Raw genomic sequence first — 17,059 nt, 5'->3', positions numbered from 1 at the left:
CGCGCAAAAACGGCTCTAATCCATTACTAGCATCTGCCGAGAACTTGACCTGCGGGACACAGAACTGTGTCTGGATCCTCTGAATCCCCAGCAGCAGCATATTTAGTCATCCGTACAGGGAATGAAGGAGAAAGAAATGGCTGAGGAGAGGGCAAAAGTATGTTTCTGACTGTAGTCTAACCTGTTAACACAACATGTAACTTTTTTGAGTATATTTAAGAAAAGAGATGATGCTGATACAATCACAGTATTTAAGTCTTAGTATCAGACGATCAGAGCTTAGAGTCCTGAGTGCTGGGTTTTCTAGGTGGGGTGCGGGAGACATACCTCTGGGTTTTCTGAAACAGGAAGACGCTTCTAGTTCTTTAGCTCAGTGGTTGTCAAAGGAGAGAGAGGCAGATTTTGCCCCCCAGGGAACAGTAGTAATATCTGGAAACATTTTGGGTTGCCACAGCGGGAGGGAAGGTGCTAGTAGGTGGCGTCTGGGCAGAAGTCCCCTAGACAAAGGGCTATTGGCCCGAAATGTCATTCATGCCAAGTTTGAGGAACTGTGCTTTAGTCTAATGATCCTGTGGCAAAATTAGCCAGTGTGGGCCTGCTGGTATTAGGCAGGTTTTGCATCTGCAAGTCTTTTCCAACTAGTGAGCTACCTGAGACTCAAGTACTTGAATAAGAAAAGGCATGCTTCTCTCTACCTGAGACTACCCACCTGGAGGGCTGCATGGACAAGGGGTCATCAGAACACAGGAAATGGGTTTGATTTAGTAGTGCTCGTCTGCCTCAACTAATCCCAGAATTCAGGTCTGAGTTCAGTATCCAGAGCATGAGAACCTGGAAGACAGGTGTGCTGTGACCTGCATGTGCTGAGAGATCGAGGTGAAATGCATTGCTTTGTTCATAAAAACTAACCATAGCTAAATGGCAAGTTAAGTCTGCACTCTTCAGGGATGGGCAGAAAATCCCCTGGCTAGCGAATCAGAGGATGCCTCTCCTGCGGCAGACTCTCCTCCCGCACTGGAGCCACCACCTGGCACATGGGGCTCTTTCCTCTTTCCCCCGCGTGACCAGGCCCCTCACCCAGCTTTCCAGGGCTGGTCAAAGCTTAGGGTTTGAGTCTTTTGAAATTACCTAATTCACTCTGTTCTTCCTCTTATGGACTTCAGGATGACCACAAACTCAGCAATAATGAATTGGAAAAGAAATATGGAACAAACATCATGACGGTAAGTCATCGGGGAATAAGGGGAGGGGAAGAGAAGTGCTGTGGCTGTACAAGGGAGAAGTCTGCGCGCAGGGTGTGTGGAGAAGTAGGTGCACCTGTAGGGCGGGCAGCCTACAGCTGCAACTTTGAGAATGCCCATCACCCATGTACCTGGCAGGTGAGTGCAGGCTGGTTATCCTCACAGGCTGGCATATCTGAACTGAAGCCCCACATCCAGCCCCTTTGCCGAGCCTACGCTTGGCTGTGAACAGTTCTTTTGACTGTGACTGCAGAAAAGCCATGGTATCCCCAGAAAGGTTTGCATGCTTCCTCATTGTCATGGTCAGAGGTTGCTTTTAATCCCTGTGTCCAAAAAGTACAATGGTCCTATCAGAGAAATAGGAAAACCAGTGCTAAAAAGCAAGGATCCAGAGTAACAGCTTAGCACCCTGCCTACCTGCCCTCTAAGAAGGGGGATGGCTCCTGAGCATGCTGTGTGCCCCAAGGCACTCACAAATTATCCTACCAGGGAAGTACTACTTCCTCTGTGAATTCAAACTCAAATTAAATTTCAAGTTTTGGTATGTTGACCTCAGGAGATTTGGATACATCTGTTCAAACCAACAAAAATTCCTGCTCTGTGGACACACTGGCCTAGCAGTGAGGGCAGAGGACCCCCTCATGGTCCATGAGGAGGCGGCTCCTTGGGGGAGGCAGATGTGCAGGACAGCATCCCATACCTACTACATCCACTGAGATGGCCAGGAGAGGTTTGAACGGCGTGCCCAGAGAGCGCGGATCTGGCCAGAGGGGCAAAGCGGGCTCAGGGACGGCACCAGTGCTTGAACTGGGACATAAGAGGAGGAGGAGGATTTAAGCTGGCAGAGTGCCCAGGGGGCTGGAAAGGACAGGGTGCATTCAGAGAGCAGTCTGAGGTTTCTGGGAGCTGGTGTGTACAAAAGGGGAGAGGTGAGGAGAGGTAATTTGGGTGGAACTGCCAAGCACTGTCATACTGAACTGAGTTAGGACTCTATTAGTTGTATAACGGGCACAATTTCTAAATGAAAGTGATTTGATAAGACTGGTTATAAAAAGGCAGTTCTGCTAGGAGATATATAGAGATTAGACAGATAGATGTTTTTCTTTTCAGTGGGAGATAAAAGGATCTTGAAGAATGAGACAATAATCCAGGACTATGAAGTGAGTACCTGAAATAGGGCAGCAGCAGTACGATGGCAAAGGGACAGATTCAAGAAATAACTAGTAGGACTTGGCCTTGCTAGGATTTTGCTTTGTTTTGTTTTTATTAAATTATAGTTGCCATATATTAGTCTCAGGTTTACAACATAACTATTCAACAATTATATACATTATGAAATGCTCACCATGAGAAATGTAGTTAACAAACTGTCACCGTATGAAGATATTATAATATTATTGACTATTACTTACTATCCCCATGCTGTACTTTCAATCCCAGTGGCTTATTTTCTAACTGGTTTGTACCTCTTGATCCCCTTCACCTATCTCCCATTCTCCCACCCCCTTCCCTATGGCAACCACTAATCTGTTTACTGTATTTATGAGTCTATTTGTTGGGTTTTTTTTTTTTTGGTCTGTTTGCTTGTTTGTTCATTTGTTTTTTAGATTCCACATGTACATGAAATCATATGGTATTTGTCTTTCTGTCTGACTTACTTCACTTAGCATAATACCCTTCAGGTCCATCCATGTTGTCACAAATGGCAATATTTCTCTTTTTTTCATGACTAATATTCCATTGTATATATGTACCACATTTTCTCTATCCATTTGCCTAGTAATGGCCCCTTAGGTTGCTTCCATATCTTGGCTATTTTAAACAATGCTGCAATAAACACAGGGGTACGTATGTCTTTTAAACTAGTATTTTCACTTTGTTCAGGTAAGTATCCAGAAGTGGAATTACTGGATCACATCATGTTTCATTTTTAATTTTTTAAGGAACCCCCATATTCTTTTCCATAGTGGCTGCACCAATGTACATTCCACCAACAGTACATGAGGCTCCCTTTTCTCCACATCTTCACCAACACTTGTTATTTCTTGTTTTTTTGATACTAGCCATTCTGACTGGTGTGAAGTTATATCTCAGTGTGGTTTTGACTTCCGTTTCCCTAATGATTAGTGATCTTGAACATCTTTTCAGGTACCTGTTGGCTATCTTTATGTCTTCTTTGGAAAAATGTCTATCCAGGTCCTCTGCCCATTTTTTAATTAGATTATTTGACTCTTTTGTGTTCATTTGTAGGAACTTTTAATATATTTTGGGTATTAGCCCCTTATGAGATACATCATTTGCAAATATATTCTCCCATTCAGTAGGTTATTTTCATTTTGTTGATGGTTTCCTTCACTGTGCAGAAGGTTTTTATTTTGATGTCACCCTATTTGTTTATTTTTCCTTTTGTTTTCTATGCTGAGAAGACATATCCAGAAAAAAGTTGCTAAGGCCAAGGTCCAACTACCTATTATTTCTTTTAGGATTTTTATGGTTTCAGGTCTTTCATTTATATCCTTAATCCATTTTTAATTTATTTTTATGCATGCTGTAAGATATGGTCTGGTTTCATTCTTTTGCGTGTAGCTGTCCAGTTTTCCCAACACCATTTATTGAAAAGACTCTTTTCCCCATTGTATACTCTTGCCTCCTTTGTCATAGATTAATTAACTGTATAAGCATGGGTTTATTTCTGTGCTCTCTATTCTGTTCCATTGATCTATGTGTCTATTTTTATGCCAATACCATACTGTTTTGATTATTAGCTTTGTAGTATAGTTTGAAATCAGGAGGCATAATACCTCCAGCTTTGTTCTTTCTCAAGATTGCTTTGGCTATTCAGGGCTTATAGTGTAGTTCCATACAAATTTCAGGATTATTTGTTCTAGTTCTGTGAAAAGTGCCATGAGTATTTTGATAGGGATTGCATTAAATCAGTAGATTTCTTTGGGTAGTATGGATATTTAACAATTTTAATTCTTCCAGTCCATGACACAGAATATCTTTCCATTTGTTTGCATCATCTTTTATTTCTTTCATCAATGTCTTACAGTTTTCAGAGTGTAGATCCTTCACCTCCTTGTTTAAATTTATTCCTAAGTATTTTGTTCTTTTTGATATAATTATAAAGGGATTGTTTTCTTAATTTCTCTTTCTGCTAGTTTGTTACTAGTATAAATGAAACAGATTTCTATATACTGATTTTGTATCCTGCAGTTTTACTGAATTCATATATTAGTTCTAAAATTTTTGGTGGAATATTTAGTGTTTTCTGTATATAGGATCATGTCAGCTGCAATTAGTAAAGTTTTATTTTTTTCCTTACAAATTTGGATGCCTTTTATTTCTTTTTTTCTGTCTAACTGCTATGGCTAGGACTTCCAGTACTGTGTTGAGAGTGGGTATCCTTGTCTGTTCCTGATTTCAGAGCAAAAGCTTTCAGCTTTTCACCTTTGTGTATGATACTAGCTGTGGGTTCATCATATATGGCCTTAATTTTTTGAGGTATGTTTCCTCTATACCCACTTTGGTGAGAATTTTTATCATGAATGGATATGGAATCTTTGTCATATGCTTTTTCTGCACCTATGGAGATGATCAAATGGTTTTTATCCTTTGTTTTGGTAATGTAGTATATTACATTAACTGCTTTGCTGATGTTGAACCTTCTTTACATCCCTGGAATAAATCCCACTTGATCATGGAGAATGTTCCGTTTAATGTATTTTTTTAATTTGGTTCACTAATATTTTGATGAGGATTTTTGCATCTATGTTCATCAGAGATGTTGGTCTATAATTTTATTTTTTTGTCATATCTTTGGTTTTGGTATGAGAGTAGTGCTGGCCTTGTAGGATGAATTTGGAAGCCTTCTTTTGTCTTCTATTTTTTGCAATAGTTTAAAGAAGGCTATTTAAAGGAGGTAGTAACTCTTCTTTAAATGTTTGTCAGAATTCATCTGTGAAGACTTCTGGTTCAGACTTTTGTTTGTTGAGATATTTTTTATTACTGATTCTATTTCCTTACTAGTATTCAGTCTGTTTAGGTTTTCTGTTTCTTCCTGGTTCAGTCTTAGAAGATTGAATGGTTCTAGGAATTTATCCATTCCTTCTAAGTTATCCAATTTGCTAGCATATAATTTTTTATAAAGGGATTGTTTTCTTAATTTCTTTAAGATCTCTTGTAATCGTCTATATTTCTGTGGTGTCAATTGTAACCTTTTTCATTTCTGATTTTATTTATTTGAGTCCTTTTTCTTGATAAGTCTGACTATCCATTTTATTTATCTTTTCAGAGAATCAACTCTCAGTTTTATTAATCTTTTCTATTGTTTTTTTAGTATCTTTCATTTATTTATGCTCTTATGACTTTGGGCTTTGTTTGTCCTTTTTCTAGTTCCTTTGGGTCTAAGATTAGATTGCTTATTTGAGATTTTCCTTGTTTCTTGAGTTAAGCCTATAATACTATTAATTTCCCTCTTAGAATTGTTTTTGCTACATCCCAGAGATTTTGCCCTGTTGTGTTTCTATTTTCATTTGTCTCCAAGTGTTTTTTTAATTTCCCCTTTGATTTCCTCATTGACCCATTGGTTGTTTGGTAGAATGCTGGTTGGCCTCCTCATTTTGTATTTTTTCCAGTTTTTCTTCTTGTAGTTGATTTCCAGCTTCATACTGTTGTGGTCAGAAAAGATTCTTGACATGACTTCAATCGTATCAAGAATATAAGACCTAATATGTGATCAGTCCTGGAGAATGTTCCATGTACACTTGAAAAGAATGTGTATTCTGCTGGCTTTGCACATAATGTTCTGTAAATATCTGTTAAATCCATCTGGTCTAATGTGTCATTCAAAGCCACTGTTTCCTGATTGATTTCTGTCTGGATGATCTATCCATGATGTAAGTGGGGTGTTCAAGTCCCAAACTATCACTGTAGTTTGTCAATTTTTCCCTTTGGGTCTGTTAACATTTGCCTTATATATTTTGGTGCTCCATTGTTGGGTGCATATATATTTGCAATTGTTTTATTCTCCTGTTGGATTGATCTGTTTACCATTGTGTAATGCCCTTCCTTGTCTTTTGTTACAGTCTTTGGTTTGAAGTCTATTTTATCTGATATAAATATTGCTACCCCAACTTCTTTTTTCTGCATCCATTTGCATGGAATAGCTTTTTCCATCCTCTCTCTTTCAGTCTGTATGTGTCTTTAGGTCTGACGTGAATTCTTCTGCAGGCATCATATAGATGGCTCCTGTTTATTTATCCTATGCCCTCTTTATTTAGTCACCCTATGTCTTTTGATTGGAGCATTTAGTCCATTTATATTTAAAGTAATTATTGATGAGCATGTGGTTGTTTTCATTTTATTAATTGTTTTCTGGTTGTTTTTGTGGTTTTTCTCTGCTCTGTTTTTCTTCTCTTTCTCTGTTCTCTTGAGAAATGATGACTTTCTTTAGTGTTGTACTTGGATTCCTTTCTCTTTGTTTTTGTGTATCTCTTATAGGTTTTTGGTCTGTGGTTACTATGAGGTTCATATATAGTATCCTCCATATATAAGTCTATCATTAGCTTGATGGTCATTTAAGTTGAAATACTTTCTAAAAGCACTAATTTTTAATTACTCCTCCTCCACATTTTATGTATATGATGTCATATTTTACATCTTTGTATCTTGTGTATCCCTGACTAATTTGTAGCATAAGTAGTTTATTTTACTATTTTGGTCTTTTAAATTTTGTACTAGTTGCATGGGTGATTGATCTACTACTTTTATTGTATGTTTGCTTTCACCAGTGAATTTTTCCTTTTATAATTATCTTGCTTCTAGTTATGACCTTTTTCATTAAATAAGTCCCTTTAATATTTCTTGTAAAGCTTGTTTATTGGTGGTAAATTCTTTTAACTTCTGGTTGTCTGGGAAACTCTCTCTTTTCATTCTTAACGATAACTTTGCTGAGTAGAGTATTCTTGGCTGCAGTTTTTTTTCCTTTCAGCACTTTGAATATATCCTACCACTCTCTTCTGGCCTGTACAGTTCTGCTGAAAAATCAGCTGATAACCTTATGGGATTTCCCTTGTCATAGCTCATTGCTTTTCTCCTACTGCTTTTAAGATTCTACCTTTTTCTTTTAAAAATCTTTGCCATTTTAATTACTATTTGTCTTGGTGTAGACCTCCTTGGGTTCATCTCATTTTAGGTTCTTTACTTCCTGGACCTGGATGTCTGTTTCCTTCACAAGGTTAGGGAAGTTTTCAGCCATTATTTCTTCAAATAATTTTTCTGCCCTGTTTTCTCTCTCTTCTCCTTCTAGGACTTCTGTATTGGGAATGTTACACTTGAATTTGTCTCAGAGTTCCCTTAACCTGTCTTCATTTCTTTTTATCCTTTTTGTTTTCTGCTCTTCAGCTTCAGGACTTTCCATTACTCTGTCCCCCAGATCACTGACCAGTTCTTCTGCATGCTCTCATCTCCTATTGATTCCCTCTACTGTGTTTCTCATTTCAGCAATTGCATATTTCATCTCTGACTGGTTCTTTTTTATATTTTCTATCTCTTTGTTGAAGTTCTCACTGAGTTCATCTGCTTTTCTCTGCAGTTCCATCCAGAGTATCTTTATGGTCATTATTTTGAACTATTTATCTAGTAGATTGCTTAACTCCATTTAGTCCTTTTTCTGAAATTTGGTCTTGTTCTTCCTCTGAAACTTATTTCTCTGTCTCCTCACTTTGATTCTGTGAATTTGTTTCTATGGATTATGTAAATCAGCTATGTCTTCTGCTCTTGAAAGCAGTAGCTGTATGTAGCAGGCATCCTGTGGTGCCTAGAAATGCAATATTCTCTGGACACCAGAATCAGGTGCTTCAACAGTGTCCCCTGTGCGGGCTGGACTGTGACTGCCGTGGGTTGCTCTGGTGGGAAGGGCCTGTCCTCCACCCAGCTGTTAGCAATGGAAGCCAGGCCGCTGTGGGTGCATTGATACAGAGGGCTTACTCCCATTGTAGCTTTCCCGAGAGGCCCAGATTTATCTACTGCAGGTATGCTGGTGGGTGGGGCTACCTGCCCCACTCTCTGGGGCAGGAAACCCTCTGGAGGGGCACCTATCTTATCAGGGCTGCCCACAAGGTGTGGTGGCTGCTTTGGAGGGGTCCTTGTTGGGACAGGCAAGTTGGGTGGGGTGAGTCTGCAGGAGAACACTGAGGCAGGGCAAGCAGTGCTGGCACACTAGATGCAGAGTGTCAGAAACAGCTCCCAGAAGCATCTGGCCAGCTAGGCTGAGAAAGGGCAAGAAAAATGACACCTGCAAGCACCTCCTCCCTTGGAGAAAGCTCCCGCAGACCCCTGCCCCTCCAGCCTTGCCAGGGTGTGTGAATGAATCTCTAGTCCCAGTTACCAAAGTAGAGAAGCAGGAGGAGGAGGAGACTTGGTTAAGTGGTGGACTGGGCCATGGCAGGCAGGTGGGGCATGAGAGATCAGAGAGTGAAGAGAAGGTGATGGCTTTTATTCTGAATTGTACTATTAGAAATGTCTCTGGAACACCCTGGTGGAAGTGTTTAATAGACATTGAGAAAGATGAGTCTGGGGTCTGGAAAAGGGGGTGATGATATCAAGTTGGTGACTCCAAATCCAGTTATTCAACAAATATTTCAATCTCCACTACAGAAAAAGCAGACCCCATAAAAAATGCAAAAATGAACAAAAATCAAGTCTGTACCTTAAAGTAACTTACAACATAATTAGGGAGAAAAAACATGTACAAGATTTTCTTCATAAAAGATAATGGAAAAACCCCATGAGTGGCAGTACAGGTTTTAAGGGGGTCTAGGAGGCTCTCTGCACCTGTGGACGGCTTGCTTACCAGGGGGAATTTCTGGCAAGAAGTGACGGCTAACGTGGGCCTTGGAGGCTCTCATGGTGAGCGAGGACTTAGAACTCAGGGTGGATATATAGAAAAGCAGGAAGGCTCTGGCTTACAATGAAAAGGTGGCCCGTGTGCTGTTGCGGAAGCACTGGAATACAGAATGTTATCTGGATAGTTACTGCACTGCCCTTAACCCTGGTGAATAGCTTTTGTATTATAAATCCTCCTTAGCCCAGTTATTCTAGTCTCTGGATAAATCTCTAAGAAACTTAGATGCCTTAGCAGAACACAGTATGGTCGTTCTGGAGCCAGCTTGCCTGGTCAAATTCTGGTGGAGCGTTTAGTAGCCAGGTGACTGAAACTTCATGTACATCAATTCCACTTCTGTAAAATGAGGAAAATAATAGTACCTTCTTTAGAAGGTTATTTTGAAGAACAAATGAGGAAATACGTGGAGAACACTGCCTGACTGATATTAAGCATTAAATATTCTTTTTATAAAGGTGAAGATTGGGGAGATGGGCATCATCCACCTTTCCCAGGCCCTCCTTGGGCATGTGTCTCTTACCACAATGTGCAGAAATATGATGTCCAACCTGAGGGAGGAGAAATGTCTAATTCCTATTTATTACTTTCTCAGGGTCTCTCCAGTGCCCAAGCTGCCGAACTCCTGGCTCGGGATGGGCCCAATGCCCTGAGCCCTCCCAAGGAAGCACCAGAGATTATCAAGTTCCTCAAGCAAATGGTGGGGGGATTCTCCATCCTTCTGTGGGTAGGAGCCATCCTGTGTTGGATCGCATATGGGATTCAGTACTCCAATAATAAGTCCTCGTCCTTGGACAACGTAAGGCCCTGGGGGCTCCCTTCCTGATTTTTCTCACTAGTAATGGGAAAACAGAACCATAAAGTAAGACCTTTAGAAGACTGAGTGCTGAGCTGGAATCAAGAGTCCACCACTGATCAATCACTGCACAGGCTTGGGAAAATCAATTAATTTCCCAGCTGTACAATAGAAATTATATCTGACTTTCTGATGTCTCAAAGGCAGTATGATGTGAATTTTAAAAAGGGAGAGGGGGAAATACTCTGTGTTTCTAAATGGGAAGAAAAATCTATATCCATTTAAAATATTTATGGCCTCTTTCCCCTCAATGCTGATTAAACCCCTTGAACACAGAGAGCACTGCTGCATGTTGAGAACTGAGAACTGAAACCACAAAAATGAGGTGGCCAACTTGATGCTAAGAGAAAGAAGCCAGGTGCAGAAAGCCACACGCTGTATGATTCCATTGATATGAAATGTCTAAAACAGGCATATCTCAGAGGCAGAAAGCAAACCACCGGTTGCCAGGGTGGGAGGGGGGATGGAGAATGATGCTGATGGCCACTGGGCATCTCACTGGGATGATAGAAATGTTCTAAAGATGGATCGTGGTGATTATTGCACAACTGTACATTTATTAAAAATCATTGAATTGTATATTTAAAATGGGTAAATTTTGTGTCCTGACAGTGACACCAGGACACAATTGCCGTCTCTCGCCTTTCCATAGAGGGGCTCCAGTATGAGGACCTGGCTCATTGCTGACACTTGTTTTTCTGATGAATGCCTCTCCTTGTCACCCAGGTGTACTTGGGCACTGTGCTCGCTGTGGTTGTTATTTTGACGGGGATCTTCGCATACTACCAAGAGGCGAAAAGCACCAACATCATGGCCAGCTTCAGTAAGATGATCCCGCAGGTGAGTGGCAGCTGCTCATCTCTGGCCTCTTTGTGGCTTCAGGTGAGGAAGCATCAGATGAGGAGGAGAGCGGTGCCTTGGAGGCGAGGGTTGGCGCTCAAGCCCTGGCCCTGTCCTTTGCTGACTGAGCAGTCTTGGAAAAGTGACCTAATGTCTCTGAACCCCCATTTCCTCCCAGGGTTTTGAGATGATCAGTGAGGTAAGAGATAAGAACATGCTCAGTCAAGAGTAAAGTGGGACAGAAACACAGGCCATTCAGAACCTCTTCTGTTCCTGCTCTTAAGCATTGGTGAACTGCTGGGAGAAAAGTGATTCAGAAGGTTCCCAGGGCAGCTGTAGGAGCTCAGGAGTGACCACCGGTAGCCAAGGAGATCAAACTGTAATTCTTTATCTGTGACCATTTCTGAGCCTCACTGCATGTTGCCCAAAATGCTCTCAGCCTAGGAAGTCTACTGCTCCCTGTTCCCACGGGAACCCCTGGCAGGTGTCCTTAGAGTCTGTACTCCGCCCTCAGCACAGCAGTAAACCACACTCTCGTCTTGCCCACGGAGCTGCCAGCTGGACAGGATTCCAGGTGGAATCCTCTATGCTAAGAAGTGGGAAATCCACTTGTACTCCATTAGTTTTCCTGACCTGAGCGAGATTATTAAACCCTTCGGCTCAGCTTTCAGGATCCTTCCTGGACACCCCAGCCAAGATCACTGATCCTTGACAGCTTCCCTTTCCCTCAGGCCCGGGGCTGTCGCTGTGCTAGATCTGCCCATGGCAGCATTTTCTGGTTTCAAGAACACCTCTGAGCTCCTCCTCAGTAAGGACCCCAAATAAAGATGTCTCATTTCATTGTTTGCCATTCTGACCGCTGTGGATTCCAGTGCATCTGCATCTGATCCTGAGATTTGGGGGTGTGGGTGGAGGAGGGTCAGCAGCACTCCAGAATCTGAGGCATCTGTCACATTTTTTTTTTCACAGCAAGCTCTTGTCATTCGAGATTCAGAAAAGAAGACCATCCCTGCTGAGCAGCTGGTGGTGGGGGACATAGTGGAGATTAAAGGAGGAGACCAGGTCCCCGCGGATGTCCGTGTGCTGACTGCTCAGGGCTGTAAGGTGAGTGGCGCGGGCCCCTCAAGGGTCATGCTTGTAGCAAGCTGGCGTCCATCATCTTTCCAGGTTTCAGTATGTGGGGCGGCAGGAAATAAGATGCCTCATTTTGAACTTTTTTCAAAATTCTTTCTAGGTCGACAATTCATCTCTCACTGGGGAATCTGAGCCCCAGGCCCGGTCCTGTGAGTTCACCCATGACAATGCCCTGGAAACAAAGAACATCTGCTTCTATTCCACAACGTGCCTGGAAGGTAAGTCCTGCTAGCTCTTGGACTGTGTGCCCTGCAGTTCATGTCTCCTTCCTCAGAGCCTTGTGCTTTTGTTTCTATCATCTCTTATACAAACTCTTCTAAGAGAATGGAATTAAAGAGCCCAGAGAACTAATATTTGGCCTTTGTAATGTCATGTGCTAATTGATCATGTAAGCCACCAAAGATAGGACTGTAGCAGGTTGTGGTCCTCCCCTAGCTGAGGATCCCTGGAATAAAATGTCTACTTCACCTGTAGGCACAGCGACTGGCATGGTCATTAACACGGGTGACCGCACCATCATTGGTCAGATCGCCTCACTGGCTTCAGGAGTCGGAAATGAGAAGACGCCCATTGCCATTGAGATCGAGCACTTTGTTCATATCGTGGCAGGAGTGGCTGTCTCCATCGGCATCCTTTTCTTCATCATCGCTATGTCCATGCAGTATTATATCTTGGACTCCATCATCTTCCTCATTGGTATCACTGTGGCCAATGTGCCTGAGGGTCTCCTGGCCACTGTCACTGTGAGTCCATGCTGTTAGGTGGCCTGCACCCTGACCCTGTTAGCGCAGCCATTCAGCTGGGCTAGGGGAGAGCCCCCTGCAAACTGAGTCTCTTCCATCTTCAGAGCCACACTTCCTCCCCATCAGGGACAGCCCTTCGACATTCTGAGTAGACTGTTTCTTAGAGGGACAAAAGGAAATGTGATACTGTTAGTATCTGAATACACTGTCCTTGAAACCTTTATATTTTCATTTTCAGGAGATCTATCTGCAAACCATGTATGTTACTTGCCCCTTAAGATACAGATAAAACATACTCGAACCACCACTTGCAGATTTTCTAGAAGCCTGGTGCCTTTCCCACATTTCTACATTTCCTAAAAAGGAATTAAAAAGTTCTTTGGCAGTTTCTATAACTTAGGAACTCAGGAACATTGTCTACCTCCCTTCTTTTTCCTCTCAGACACACATATGCACACATGTGCATGCACGTGCGCATATGCACACATTCCTCCCATTTTTTTGCAAAGCAGTTCAGCCCTTTGCTGCCCCTACTTTGGGTCTCCCTCAGTAAGGGAGCTTCCAATTCATCCTTAAACAAACCCCTGCCCCAGTCTCTGCTGTGGAGGCCCTGTGGGGTAGGGAAGAGAAGGTCCATATTCCCAATTCTGTAGAAAGGCAGCCTCCATGATCACTGGCCTGGTGTTGTTCTGAGCAGAGAGAGGAGTTTGTAAACCCCAGCTCTTCTAACTCCAGCAGATAATAGTTTTAAAAAACTGGAGTCAGAATAACACTTTGGATCTTGGTGTTTAAAATGCAGTGCTAAGAATCTAAAATGTGGAGCTCTCAAATGAAACACACGCTCATTGATTCTCCAGATCAACAGGTGGGCCCTTTGGGACAAGCCCTTCGGCACACACCAGTCAAAACCCTCTTGAGTATTCGTGCTTGTGAATGACGGGCCAGGGGGCCAGCACCCCCTTGATAATCATGCGTGAGCTCCGGTTACATCTCGCCTGGCTCTGCCACCTGCAGGTCCCTCACCATCATTTTCTTCAAGGGGTGATGGGACAAATAAAACATCTCATATTTAATAAGAGGATTGTGGCGAACAGGGCTTTATAGGGTTTATTAGCCACTGGGTAGGTTTGTGGCATCTGTAACTGTCCCTCTGTCCTGAAACTAGTCCTTCTCTAGCTACTTCTGTGTTAATGGACCCGAGTCAAAATGGTTTTCCTCAAAGCTTCCTCTCTCTCTCATCTAGGTGACTCTGTCACTGACGGCAAAACGGATGGCGAAGAAGAACTGCCTGGTCAAGAACCTAGAGGCTGTGGAGACGCTGGGCTCCACCTCCATCATTTGCTCAGACAAGACTGGGACTCTGACCCAGAACAGGATGACTGTGGCCCATCTGTGGTTTGACAACCAGATCTTCATGGCTGACACTAGCGAAAGCCATTCAAGTAAGTCTTGTGGAGCGTTCAGTATGGCCCGTGCCGTGGACTCCTGCAGTGGGTGCTAAGCTGAACGTGGCGGTGGCCCTGGTCTGCAGTCTCAGAGAGCTGCTTGAATAGTATGGTTCGCAAAGAGTGGCCTGGCCTACAGTATCCTCTGCTCTTCTGTTTTCTAGATCAAGTCTTTGATCAAAGCTCCAAAACCTGGGCCTCCTTATCAAAGATAATAACATTGTGTAACCGAGCTGAATTCAAACCAGGACAGGAAAGCGTCCCAATCATGAAGGTAAAGCTTCTGCGTCACTTGGTCTTAAATCCCAGCCAGTTTGAAGTCACTTTCTCTGTTCTGATTTGGTGCTTGATTTAATCTCTCCAAGTGAACTTTGTACTAGTAAGAGCCAGTCTGACTCACAAGACCTGCAGAAAATTTTCTTCATTAACTAGCTTTGAGAAATCAGAGATGTCTAAAATTTCTCAGCACATTGATTTAGATCTTTTGATAATTGTGTCTCATTCCAGAAAATAAATGTGCCTTTAAGTGACTTTCCTAATTTCTTTACCAGCTAAGGAGATATCATCAAAGCATCTTTATTACATAAATGCCACTCACTGAAGCTTGAAATGTAATTGGGTGGAAATAGAAGGACTGATCTCAGAACGTACTCCCCTTGGCAGCAGATGGAGCCCTGAGGGGTCCTGGAATACTGGAATATGCACAGACAAACTCCTCTTCTCCCTCTCATGGGGTCACGGCATCTGTGTTCTCCTGGCATCCGTGTTCTCCTGGCGTGTCTATTTGCCATCTGTTTCCTTCATTGACTCTTTCTCTTTATTAAATTGTTTATTTGCTTTTCTTTCTCTGTCAGACAGCTTATCAGTTCTCTTTCTGGCCAGTTGCTTCCTTGTCTGCATCTGTCAATCCCTATCTCTAGTTCTGGTTTCTGACCCAGACTCCATGGATCTCCAGCCACCTGCATGTTTCTACTTGGAAATTTTGCCATGTTAGACTCTCAGCAAATAGTACTTGTGTCTTGCACCTGTATCCAACTTGGCTCCAAGTCAATATCTTGTCCCAAATGTCCTGTTTTTCTATGACATAACCATTTTACTTATCACCAAAGTCAGAACTTTGGGAAGTCATTTTTAACTTTCTCCTTCCCCAATATCTAGTGACTCACCAAGTCTTATTGTTCTTGCTTCAAAATATCTATGACTTTGCATTTCTATTATCACCAATATGTAAATAATTGTACTAACCTCTTAATCGGCCTCCATGATTCCAGTTTAACCCTCTTTGTATTTCCCTCTTTGTATTTATTTCCATAAATACTTCATTAGATGAAATACATCAACTGACTTTACTCGAAAACTTTCCTCCTGTAGTTTCTGCTTCTCAAGTCCAGACCTCGGCCTGCCCTAGCCCATCAGGGCCCTCTCTGGAGGCAGAGCCCCTCCACCTGCCCTGACCAGAGACTCTTTCCCACCATGCCTTCATTCATGGCCTCCTGGTTTCTAGAAGGCTTTCTTCTACTGTTCTGTCAGTAACCCACCTGTCTTTCAAGATCTAGTTCACAGCCACTTTTTTCATGACACCCTCCAGCCCTCATAAAGCTCTAATTTTTTTTGAACCATAGTGCCTGTAGGTGACACCATTCAGTCTGACACTTTGACCAGGTCTCAAATCAGTCACTAATTGTGGTGTAATCGGTTTTTCTCTCTAGTTAGATGGTAAACTTAGTCATTGAAAATAATCACAAATAACCAAACCAGAGTATGTGCTGCAAATACTTGTTTCTCTCTTTTGATTCTCAGAAAGTTGTGGTTGGAGACGCTTCAGAAACAGCTCTTTTGAAATTCTCAGAGGTCATTTTGGGCGATGTGATGGAAATTAGAAAGAGAAACCACAAAGTGGCTGAAATCCCTTTTAACTCGACTAATAAATTTCAGGTGAGTTTTTTCTCCCAACTGAATCTTTGTCTTCATTAGAATGGCATTTCTACCTATAAGTATCCTTTGGATGGCTTCTCTTTTGAATGATGCTTGACTTCAGAAACAGTCCCAGGGGACGCAGGGCACGGGCATCACGGAGACCCAGAGTGGGTTTCCTCCGCCCACTTCCTTCCTTTGTTTGAAGTCAGAAAAGAAAAAGAGAAAGGTGGGTATCTTGTCAGGGCCTGGCTATTCCTGTGAGTGATCTAGCTGTATTACGTACACACCACTACCAGCACACCTCTGCTGAGTGACTTTTACACAAACGAGGAGCAACGCCCACATCCCAGAGGCTAGGTGCAAGGGTGCGAGTGGGGAGAGCCAACACTCTTGGCGTTCGCTGAGCTCTGGTCCGTATCAGGCACTCTATGCACTTCATCCCACTTGGTCCTCAGAGTAAGCCTGTGACGTAGGACTAAAAATAATCCTGATCTCTAGGTGAGGAAACAGACCCTTAGGAAGGAGCAGAGTCACACAAGCATCTAATGGCACAACCAGTTTGCACATCTTTTTGACTCCCAAGTCCATGCTTTCTCTACCGCAACACAGAGGCAGGTGTTTACTTCAGGCCATGTGAGCAGCCTTGCCCATTGCAAAGACCAGTGAGTGGTCTCTCAGGTGGCCAGTCACGCTGAGCTCCAGGACTGCCCTCTGCCCCTGGGAGGAATTTTCTTTCCATCCATCGCTCGGGAAGAAGTGGCCTCCTTGCCTCGTTGTCTCCCCTCCTTCTAGGGGTGACCCACGTTCAGCCCTCCCCATCCTCCTCATGTTAGGACAAATGACAATTTATTGCCCAAGGTATGGCTGCAGGTGCGATTTCCGATAGACACCAAGGCTGAGAGCAGGGCATCAAGACTTGGCCTCTGTATGACAGGAGAGTTTATGAACAGGATAACCATGTTTGTAAAAGTTTCTGATGA

The 17,059-nt window shown here is 42.7% G+C and overlaps 1 protein-coding gene across 1 annotated transcript in view; it reads left to right on the top strand.

Annotated features, from left to right (window-relative positions):
• The window catches only part of ATP12A (ATPase H+/K+ transporting non-gastric alpha2 subunit), a 31,148-nt gene that overhangs the window by 2,788 nt on the left and 11,301 nt on the right, over nucleotides 1-17,059 (top strand). The window contains exons 3-11 of the mRNA XM_036910188.2: nucleotides 1,164-1,223; nucleotides 9,740-9,943; nucleotides 10,727-10,840; nucleotides 11,810-11,944; nucleotides 12,075-12,192; nucleotides 12,449-12,717; nucleotides 13,961-14,159; nucleotides 14,327-14,436; nucleotides 15,963-16,097. Coding sequence (XP_036766083.1) covers nucleotides 1,164-1,223; nucleotides 9,740-9,943; nucleotides 10,727-10,840; nucleotides 11,810-11,944; nucleotides 12,075-12,192; nucleotides 12,449-12,717; nucleotides 13,961-14,159; nucleotides 14,327-14,436; nucleotides 15,963-16,097 — 1,344 coding nt within the window. The remainder of the gene's footprint in view (nucleotides 1-1,163; nucleotides 1,224-9,739; nucleotides 9,944-10,726; nucleotides 10,841-11,809; nucleotides 11,945-12,074; nucleotides 12,193-12,448; nucleotides 12,718-13,960; nucleotides 14,160-14,326; nucleotides 14,437-15,962; nucleotides 16,098-17,059) is intronic.

The sequence above is a fragment of the Manis pentadactyla genome, chromosome 2 (assembly GCF_030020395.1).
Source record: "Manis pentadactyla isolate mManPen7 chromosome 2, mManPen7.hap1, whole genome shotgun sequence".
NCBI lineage: Eukaryota > Metazoa > Chordata > Mammalia > Pholidota > Manidae > Manis > Manis pentadactyla.
Note: the sequence above shows the minus strand (reverse complement) of the source record. Positions and strands in the feature narration are given on the sequence as shown.